Raw genomic sequence first — 10,849 nt, 5'->3', positions numbered from 1 at the left:
TCGAGTTACGAATAGGGCTTAAAGGTTTGTAAGCGTAATCGCATAAGCGAGGCAGCATCTGAGCGTGTGCGTTCAACGAATATACATCATGATGCGTGCACGTGCACATCAACATTAGTCAACGATTCGCACACGCACAACGTACAAACGAAACGACCAAGCTGTGGTTGAGAAGCACATCAGCCTGTCTCCGTCAATGAAATAGTTAGATCTGTCAGTGCCAACTATCGCCTCGTTCTCGGCGGAGCCTTTTAGATTTTATCTATCGCGTTGCTTGATTAAGTCGTTTTCTAAAACTGTTCTCGTACTGACCTCCCTACGTCCGCCGCGGTAGCTTCTAGTTCTCAAGAAGAAAGGGAGAGAGTGTCGCGAACCTTGAGTCGATTGTTACCGGTCGAATATCCGTTTCTATATTTCTTTTGGATCCCTTTTTCTACTAAATACGTAATAACGAAAGGGTAACGGAAGAAATAAAAATCCGCTCAGTCGATTATACTTTTGTCTCGGATCCGTGTTATTCTTTTTCGTTTGTATCTTATCGTCCCCCATTCGTACGTTGTAGATACATACGTCTTTCGTACTCTGTCCTTCATTCTTCGTTTACTCATCGTCAATTACGAAAAAGAAAGAAAGAAAGAAAGAAAGAAGACAAAATAAAATACAGAACGAAAGTAACTATCAAAGTAGAAAATTATATATCAGTCATTGATTTTCATAACACGTTAAGTTTTTATTGGAATAGAAAGAAAAATGCAATTTGACGGTGTGTGAAGAAAGGCGATTGTAAAACACGTTTTAACGTGAATCTATTGTTTCGTGATCTATTTTCTTCTTACGTATTTCCTTGCTGTTTACTACCGTTCCGCCTCGCGATACAACCGTGAGTAAGTATAATTACGACACAACTACTATACCCCCTTTGTCATGAGATACGAGGGCACTATAGGGACGAAGGAACGAAATTCTTGGCCTTCCATGATAAACGAAAGAGATGCGATTGAATGCACGCTTCACGGGTCACGGGAACCAAGTATCAAAACGTATGTTAAGTTATTGCTCCTCATGGTCGAACTTAAACACGTGGAGTAATTTATCAATTTGTGAATATGTTACGGAAGTGCTTCGTACTCGCGCGCCGTTAACGTTAAACGGCAATGTTTGCAAATCCCGATGCATGAATGTTGCAGGACATATTCGATTTCCGACCGCATACGATCATTTCATTTTTATAATTAAGATACTTCTGATTACCCGATGTCCTTCCGACTTTATAACATCATGAGACGAACAGCGCTTTTTATTCACAATTTCTATTATTTCATTCATCTGCAGATATACTTCTACGATTAATATTACAACGTTGTGGTTATTGGATATTGATTTAACAAGTACGTACTTACATTTGAAGAAATATGTCGTGCGGCTGTAGAACGATCGAAAATGATATATCGCACTTATAAGTACACGTGATATCATAACGTATCGCAATTACGATAATAGTAGTCACCCTCGGCATTCCTATCTCTCTTTTCCTTTTTCTGTACCTTCATTCTTTCCACTCCATTTTTCCATCGCATTATAAATTTACTCATTTGCATATTCGTGCCATAAATCGTAATTATTCTATCTTTAATTATTATTAAAACTTTACTCGATACGTTTCAATCTCTTTTGCGTTATTTGTATCAATTTGTTTCGAACTTTATCGAGAGTGCTTAAATCTATCGAAAGAAATACCGACACTATTTTAATTATTTTTAATATCTATAAATTATTATATATCTAAGTGGGATACGTAACGATGTCAAAATTCTACAATTTTTCCTTCGAAGATCGCACACTTTGTAGATGCAATTGTAATTTTATACTTGCAGCAATTAATTCTCTATACCACGTGTTTGAGATCAATTGCGACGTCAACATTATTCGTATTCAAGATGTGTTTAAACCGAGTTACTGTATTAAAATTGAATGAACTCGTCGAGGAAAAAAAAAGAGTAGAATTCGCAGGCAAAATACGGAAGTCGATTTAATTAGTGAGTAAGGAAAGTACATTGAATTAATAAAATACGGGAAACGTAGATTATCGTGGCATCACGACATAGTCTAGAGTTGAAACTCAATGTCATAGCGAATCACTCGATTTATGGACGACTAATTGTAAGAGATCTTACATAACCGGTCTTTTAGGGAATAGATAAGAATACATAGTGCGATAAAGATATAATAATACGTACACATACAGCAGATCCAATTAAATAGTAAATAAACATTGCGATGATAGAATCTGACTTAAATCGTACAATACAGTCGTGGAAACTTACGTTGAAATGATAAACGCGGAATGAATAAGTTTCAATATAGGCGATCTAGTAATGTATACAGCGAACTGATTAATACCGTAAATTTAGAGATTTCAAAGTGTGATAAATGAATATCGAGTTCGTGATCTTTACCGAGAAAACGCACCTACGTTCTAAATTCAAATAAATTCTGCCCCGGTATAAACGATATCGTGATGAAACATTTGTCGATTGATCGATTACATGATAGAAAATCGAATCTCGATAGGAGATTACATTTGAAACGGATTAAGGTATCGATTCTTTGCGCGAAGGTCGATCGAGCAAAATAACGCGATGGTAAAAGGGAGGAAGAGGTGGTGAGAGGGAAAGAAAGAGACAACGAGAGGGTTTAACCGATAAACAAGTTTAAAAAAGTAACCTCGTCGAGCGAACGAAATATAATCGAACATGCGAATGGATATTTAATTGCGTGAACGAACAGTTAGAATAACAGATAAACGTAAATAGATAAAGAGTAAGGCAGAAAAGTAAGAGAGATATGCAAGCAAGCAGACAGATAGGAAGGCAGGCAGGTAGGCAGGCAGCTAGGCAGACAAGCAAGAAAGCAGAAAAGCAGACAGGTAGATAGGCGAGGAATAACAGACGGTAAGGTAGACGAACAATCAAGGTTTACTTGGGCTGACGATCGATAAATTCGCGCTTGCTCCGTTTACCGTATGTTCCCGGTAAAAGTCCTAAGTGAGTTTAAAGGAGACAAACGTGATGCATGATCGAGATCAGTCGCGATGTAACCATAGCGTGAAACGGCCTCGCACCAGGCCACCAGCCTTACACCACCAGATGCGTGACGACGGTTGATTTTCTTTTTTATCAGAATCGATACAACAGTTTTGAGAACATTAAAAATCAGATTTTTCGAGTCTATGAATCTGGCCACGATTCGACACACCATCGAGGATTCCCTTACAGAGGTACAGGTATGGTCAAAGTATCGATGCACATCCAAGTATGATATTTATGTAACATCTTTCCAAAATTCATATTTCTTCCTTTGCCGAAACGTATTCGTTACGTAAACAGCAGGGACGCTAATCGATATCTTATAATCCGCAAACTACACTTTAGAGTTGTTCATCTTCTCTCTCTTTTCCTCTTTCTTTTTCTTCTTTCTCTTTTGACACCTTTTTCAAGCTAGAAAACAAACGTTTCATATCTTTGTCTTAATTTTCATTCGAAGAAACTATGTCCGAATAAAAATTGTGATCATCGACTATAGAAGTATTTTACGATTTTAAATAACCATAATATTCAAGTTTTTTCACGTAAAATTATAATATACTTGACTATTAGAATCGTTTTAAAGACGATCATATTCTTACGTGATATAACACGAACGAAATGTAGGTTGATTCGATATTTGATTTTAATTTTTTCTTTTTTTTATAAAGTGACTAGTGACAAAGATAAATGAGACAATGAAAAATTATGAGAGATGCAGATTAGTGAAAATGGATAGAAAAGAAAAAACAGTGATATCGAAAGTAACGAGTGGCAATAGACAACGTGTCGAATATAATGAATGCACCGATCGAATCATCGATAGTTTGGTACGAGCAAAAGAACAGTTTGCAGAATTCGTAACACCAAATCTGACTTGCTTACGACGTTAAAAGTCGATGTGTTTTAATTTTCGACGTGCCTTACAGTGGTTCCGAGCGAATCAGACTAGAGATATCGTCCCTCGCTGGTTACGTAATTTGCTCGATTCTTGTCCTGAAATACAACTACAACGAGCGAACATTTAGACAAGCGTTATCATTCTGAAAGGAGAATGGCTATATATCCGTGGCAGCGAGTCACACGGGGTCCTCAGTAGAAGATGATAGAGGACCAGGTGCATCAACATCCGGTACGACTACCTCCCGACAAACACGCCCATATCGATGTTACAGGAGCCAAAACTGAAAAGTACGTTCAACGACTGACATTATTTCGTTTTCAATCTTAAATCTGATACGCAGCTCGTGCATCCTCGAAGCGTACACGATAATAAATAAATTACGGACTAGTTGACAACCATGATCTTGAACGAGATATCGCTGATAGAATTAAGGCGTACGTTTTGCCATATCTGTGACTCGATTACATTTCTTGATTGGAATTCGGTTTACACATTCATAAAAATACCTGTTTATCTACCGTCGGGTATAAATACATGTATATGCTACAAACATGTATATTATGAATATATGCATTTTATATTAACTTTCTGTTGACAGTGATCAATGTAAGGAACCTTTGCTTTCCGAGAAGCAAACTACCCACAGGGTAACGCCAGTTCGTGCTCGTTCGCGCACTATCTCAGAATCAACAGTCGGAAACACGATCATGGGCACAACTTCTGCCACAGGCACGAGTATGGTTGCGGTGACGGCTATGGGAACGGGCACGAATGCGAATGCATGGATGGACACCGTTGTCGGGGTGAATAGTACCACCGATCCTACCGACAAATCCATCGAGGAAGATTGCGTCGAGGTACCCATGTTCGACGAGGGAACCACCGATAGCGGCCGCCTCCCCGACGTCGTCGCTGAGAGTAAAATCTACGGCGTAAACGGGGATGAACCCCTCGAATCGTACCTAGCGATCACTATTCAAGTTTTTATACCGTTTCTTATTGCCGGCCTTGGCATGGTTGGAGCTGGATTAGTCCTAGATTTGGTTCAAGTATGAAAACATTTTTTCCCTCGTCTTCCTCTATCTCTTCCATCGAAATCGGATTAAATACCGTACAGCTTCAGATTTAACATCCTTTTTATACGTCGCTGCTTTCCACAGCATTGGGTCGTGTTTGAGAAAGTGAGCGAGCTCATCATTCTGGTACCAGCACTGTTGGGTTTGAAAGGAAATTTGGAAATGACTCTCGCATCTCGTCTTTCGACTCAAGCAAATCTCGGACACATGGACGCGCCGAAAGAACAGTGGCACATGATCGTCGGAAATCTCGTCTTGATTCAAGTGAGTCGGATTCACATTCTATTTTTAATCTTTCCTTGTTTTTTATCCGCAAATATTGTCTCAAGTGCACTCTCCCTTTCTCTTTATCTCTATTCTCTCTTCCACTTACCTATCGCTTTTTGCGATCGTTCCACATCATTGTCGATTTTTCTATTCCAACGCGTCGTCTGTTACTTTATTGCATCTTGTCGTCTCCTTTATCTCGTTTTTTTCCTACTCGTTAATTCCACGACTTTTTCCACAAACTCTAGCAATTGTCAACACATCTTACGATATATTGGCCACAAAAATTATTCCATGTCAGATACCTGAACTGACAAGACGTACGACTCGCAGGTGCCTTATCATTGGCGCCACAATTTTATTTGATTATACGTTCAACGCGTCAACGGTAAACGACCTTCAAGTGTAAACGTCATGTTACTTGCGCTCTTTCACCTGATCGTACGATCATTTACCACAAAATGCATACGTTTTAATTTGCAATATTCATTTTTTATTAATCTATTAACCAGGACATCCTTTATCTTGGGAACACTCGCAGTTCACTGGAAGAACATTAAAGATATCTACGTTGTACAGTTCCCTAATTATTTATCGGACTTATCTTGATACTCTGAAACGTTGCTATATTTCTAAAAGTCACGATATATCCTCTGAATATTTAATCGAAAAATCATGCAAAAAATGGGTAAGATGCGCGCAACACATCTCTATTTGAAGACCACAAGGGAAGAATGCGACAAGTTACGTTTTTATAGAGGATTCGTTTCCAAATTCGCCGTGCCGTCGCTCGACCTTGCACTGCCAAACCATTTTGTTCTTTGGTTTTCGGACTAAATACATTTTAAGAGATTTTAAGAATATTTATTGATTTTCTGTAAAATTTCAAGACTCGTCAACTATTTTGATGCTGCCGGATTTGCTAGATTCCTCTTTTCAAGCGACATCAAGCTCAGAAAGTTGATAAAAATGGACTCATCCTGTTCTTCCCGTGTAATTTTCACTTTTATTTGTCTCCGTTCCTCTGGTCAACAGTTTTTTAGTAATATGTCTTATACAGCCGTTATTTCTGCCGTTTGGCGTGATATTTGTGTAAAGAAGATCAGTTCGTGTTGGCAGTGCCAGGCGATAGTGGTTGGATTTCTGGGCTCTGTGGTGGCAATCGTAATGGGAGCATTCCGAAACGGTACCATCTCGTTGGATCATGCATACCTATTATGTGCAAGCAGCCTAGTTACCGCCTCTTTGGCATCCTTCGTCCTTGGATTGATCACCGCAGGTGTGATTGTTTTCTCCCGTCATTGTCACATAAATCCGGACAACGTCGCGACACCGATCGCCGCCAGTCTCGGTGACATCACTTCCTTAGCCCTGCTCTCTTGGATATCCACGATTCTCTACGAATCGATAAATAAACAAGATTGGGTCGCGCCTCTGGTGATCGCTTGTTACATCCTTGTCACGCCGCTCTGGGTATGGATCGCCAAGAGAAACAAGTACACCAACGATGTCCTTTACTTCGGATGGACTCCTGTAATGATCGCTATGTTGATCAGCAGGTGAGTACAGATATTCCGTTTCGTTAAAATTATTGCGAGTGCCAAGAACGACTCAGGAAAGTAAACAGAAAAAGAAGGCACGAACTAACTATTAAAGTGAACACGAACGACCGCTGTTGTTGACCAAGCAGTTGCGGTGGTCTAATACTCGAATTCATGGTGTCGCGATTCGAAAACCTGACCGTTTTCCAACCGGTGATCAACGGTGTCGGTGGAAATTTGGTAGCTGTGCAAGCAAGCAGGATATCGACGGCCCTTCATAAGCAAGCCGAACTGGGAACGCTTCTAATTCCACCGGGTCACACACATCCTGTTATCTTCATTACACCTATCGCTAACTTTTTTGGCAAAGGTAATTAAGCCATATTAACGAAACTCACGAGTCGAGACTTACACCGACGACCACGAGTATCAAGACGCTTGTTGATATTTAGTACAAATTGATTGCCATTTACCGCTTTTATTTTCTTCTTATTATATTATGAATCTGTTATTTCATTGTCATCGTATGGCAAATCGGAAACCATGGTGATGCGAATCAAGATATTGGGAATTTGCATTTAGTTATTTGTTTCAAATCGTGCAAGAATCGTTCCTTTAGTTTCATAATTAATTAAGTTATGCCTTTGATACGTTTCCGTAATTTGGAAAAGTGCAAGGAATTTCTTGTAACAGTATTTTAAGAAAAATACCAGCCTTTAATAAAATAATAAAGCGAAACATGGTAAAATTTCCCAGTAAACGTAACACGTGGTTTTGTCTTAGTGCTCATTGTCGACGGTGTATATGCATCTGTCTCCACTTAATATCAACCTAAAGGTGAATTAATTACTTCCTCTTTCTTTGATTGTCAGGTATGCACGCGAGAACAACAAGGGTCCTAATGGCGATGGTTATACCAGGTCACATCATTTTCATTTACCTGATCAATTATATGAAGGACGGCAACACTTCGTTAACGCCACTCTTCGTTTTTGTTTACTTGTGTGCCTCCACGCTGCAGGTTGCTGCTCTCCTGTACATTGCTTACATAATGATACACTGGATGTGGAAGCGAAAAATCGATCCCGATAATTCAGCAATTCCGTACTTGACGGCAATGGGGGACCTATTAGGCATCAGTTTATTGGCAATCGCTTTCCAATTCCTCTATCTCGTTGGAGATCAGGATTCTGATCAGACGATCGCTCCATAAAAATTGCGTTCTAATAGATTGCGAAGATTTCGTCGATTATTTCCTGTGAGGCGACTATAGTTATCGATGCGTCGTACAAAATATCCTCTCTCGAAAAATCATTGACATCGTCTTCGTCACCGGCATCACCATCGTCGTCGTCGTCGTCGTCGCTGTTATCTTCATTATCATCATCAACGTTACCATCACCGTCATCATCATCGTCATCGTCATCGTCATCGTCATAGTCGCCGTCGCCATCGTCGTCGTCGTCGTCGTCGCCATAGTTTCCGTGGTTATTATCGTCGTTACATATTCTATGGTTTTTTCCTTGTATAAGGAAAATTACAAGTTAGTTAATCGCTTTGTTAGTACGCCATGTGGAAAGGTAATACTTTTTTTGCACGAAAGAAAGCAATACATCGAAAAAATGTATATGTAACTGAATGAAGGCCAATGCCTAATAAGGCTGTGCTTTTGCGGAGGTACATATATTGTATAGTAATATAGAGCATACCTTGTTGCCCGAAATATTTTTGTTTGAATTAAACCGAATTCTCATGCAGATGACTCGATTCAACTTAGTTCGATTCGGTTTGATTCACTACTTAGTCCCGTACTACAATGATTCCGCGATATTATTTTTCCTTGTTCATCTAGTCGTGAAGAAATTAAGTTTATCATAATTGGACTATGTATGTACACGAGGTCTTATGATAGTCTTTAGCTATAAATAATTTTAGATCGATGGGCAATCCGCGTTTTCGCGAAGATTGTGATCAGAGATAAGTAAAGGAAGGAAAAGGCATCCCAGAATCCGGATATGAAACAGTTTAAGAAAAAAGTATATTCGAGATATTATTTCAGCTTGGATACTACACTGAATTTTGTTTTTAGTTGATCAGTCGTTAAGTCGCATATGTTACGAACTGAATGAAATCCGCATACCTAATATTTGTAACATCGATACAATGTGTACGTGTCTTCGAATAGTTGCCTTCGTATACGATGGGAATTAAGTAGGTAATTTAAATATCGAGTGATGTCCACACGAACTATTTTTGAACGCTTTGAATAACTTGTTAACGAAGTTAAGGGGGCGGGACACTGAGCGACCCTCCTTGTAATAACTATTAGCGCATTCTCGATCACTCAATAAAATCAGTCGCAGTGCGGCATTGTAGAAGTTCATATTTCGCTATGATAGTTACACATCTGCTATAGTCCATAATTTCGCGAGTCTTCCACCGAAGCTAGACGATTATCGACACTGCAAAATGTATTTTCTCTATGTACACAGATTATATTGAATATGTACCTCGAAACGAGTTAGGTTTCGTCATAGGAGGTTTTTTTAGGAGTGTCGCCGATAGATACACGCGCATGTTGAAATGCAAACGATGCAAACATATACTTTGTCTCTTTTTTGTCTTAACACGCGTACACGAGCGTAGCATATGCCTAAAATTTGAAAAACATTGTAAAAACCAGTAGGAAAACCACACCAAAGATTAGGCTATAAATATATCTTGACAATAATGTTTGTTTCAAGGAGGCAGATAGACTATTTTTTACCCAACACGAACAAAAGGTGTAAAGCAAAACTCTTCCTTTTACAAATATAGATACAGATTTCACGAGAACGATAAACGTTCCGTTCTAGGAAAACTCGGAGGAAGATACTTCATTGCTTAACCAGTATCTTTTAAGTGAATTTAATTTTTTCCCCAAACAGATATGTATATATTTGCATACGTGCCAACAATAATGATACGAATGATGAAATATTTTCCTTCGAGTCTCTCCTAACACTCGAACGAAAAGAAAATAAAATTTGAACAGAGGAAAAGCGAGGAAGAGAAAGAGAGAAGAGAGAGGCAAAACTAAATTTGGACACACATAAATTTCAAGAGGATGAAAAAGGAATGATAATTATTTTTTAATACGGTGCTACTGAAAAGAAAGTAGGTTTACGACGGCAAAACGCATGCGAGCTGCTACGAACTATAGACGTAAATGGCGAAACGAGCTCGCTTATTCACGTCATGGTACCTGTTCTTCGTCAAAGTATACGCATTCTAAAATGTCATAGTTCGATCGAACGAGTCAAGTAAGAGGAGCGTTAACCATTTTTTAATGGTGTGATTAAAATCGAGATGCCATGCTGGTACAAAGCGATTGAACGCACATTTGAATGAAACATTGATAGTAGTTTTATATAATAAAATTAAATGAAAAAAAAATCTAATGTGCTTCTTTACATTATCGTTTAAATTATTTTTTACCTATCCTAATCTTTCTATTCCACTTATCAAAATATTAAAACATTATTGAAGGGTAAAAGAAATTGAAAACCTCAACGCATACAAAATATCGAAGTTACTTTATTGCAGGTTTCTTAATCTCCAAAAATAAGTTTATATCGTGTATAATTTCGAAAACAACTAAACAGACAGATGCAACGCAGGTACCACTTCAAAGTACAATGAAAACGTAATTATTTACAAAGCCCATTACCCTGATCCAGCTGGTTTCAATGACCTTGCGATATATCGTCAAGGTCTATATGTTGTGTAACATCGTCTATACATACAGGCGCCGCTCAGCATCAGCCTTCAAAATGTTTGCAAAAGTACTTTCGGTACTATGTATCCCATTATGTCTTTTATTATTTTACATGTCTTCTAAGGATTTGGCTGAGTCTGGATTAGGTTTCATTTAGGTAGTAAATAAAAGACATGATTATAATTTCTTACGAAATTATTATTACCATTAATCTGGAAGGT

At 38.5% G+C, this 10,849-nt stretch overlaps 1 protein-coding gene across 8 annotated transcripts; it reads left to right on the top strand.

The window, feature by feature from the left end:
* The first annotated feature begins 213 nt into the window (after nt 1-213).
* Nucleotides 214-9,618, top strand: LOC117158071 (solute carrier family 41 member 1). Of its 8 annotated transcripts, none has more exons than XM_076619074.1 (8): nt 214-458; nt 3,181-3,283; nt 4,134-4,274; nt 4,586-5,036; nt 5,148-5,327; nt 6,450-6,889; nt 7,021-7,241; nt 7,744-9,618. In XM_076619074.1, the coding sequence occupies exons 3-8, from the start codon at nt 4,186-4,188 to the stop codon at nt 8,082-8,084; spliced, it is 1,722 nt and encodes a 573-aa protein (XP_076475189.1). In that variant the 5' UTR covers nt 214-458; nt 3,181-3,283; nt 4,134-4,185; the 3' UTR covers nt 8,085-9,618. The 8 variants fall into 8 exon arrangements, with proteins under 8 accessions (XP_076475189.1, XP_076475190.1, XP_076475192.1 ...); XM_076619077.1 differs by lacking the exon at nt 214-458 and adding an exon at nt 694-884 and having other exon boundaries at nt 4,137-4,274; XM_033336593.2 differs by lacking the exon at nt 214-458 and adding an exon at nt 694-884.
* Nucleotides 9,619-10,849: the final 1,231 nt, after the last annotated feature.

Source organism: Bombus vancouverensis, chromosome 6 (assembly GCF_051014615.1).
Source record: "Bombus vancouverensis nearcticus chromosome 6, iyBomVanc1_principal, whole genome shotgun sequence".
Lineage (NCBI taxonomy): Eukaryota > Metazoa > Arthropoda > Insecta > Hymenoptera > Apidae > Bombus > Bombus vancouverensis.
Note: the sequence above shows the minus strand (reverse complement) of the source record. Positions and strands in the feature narration are given on the sequence as shown.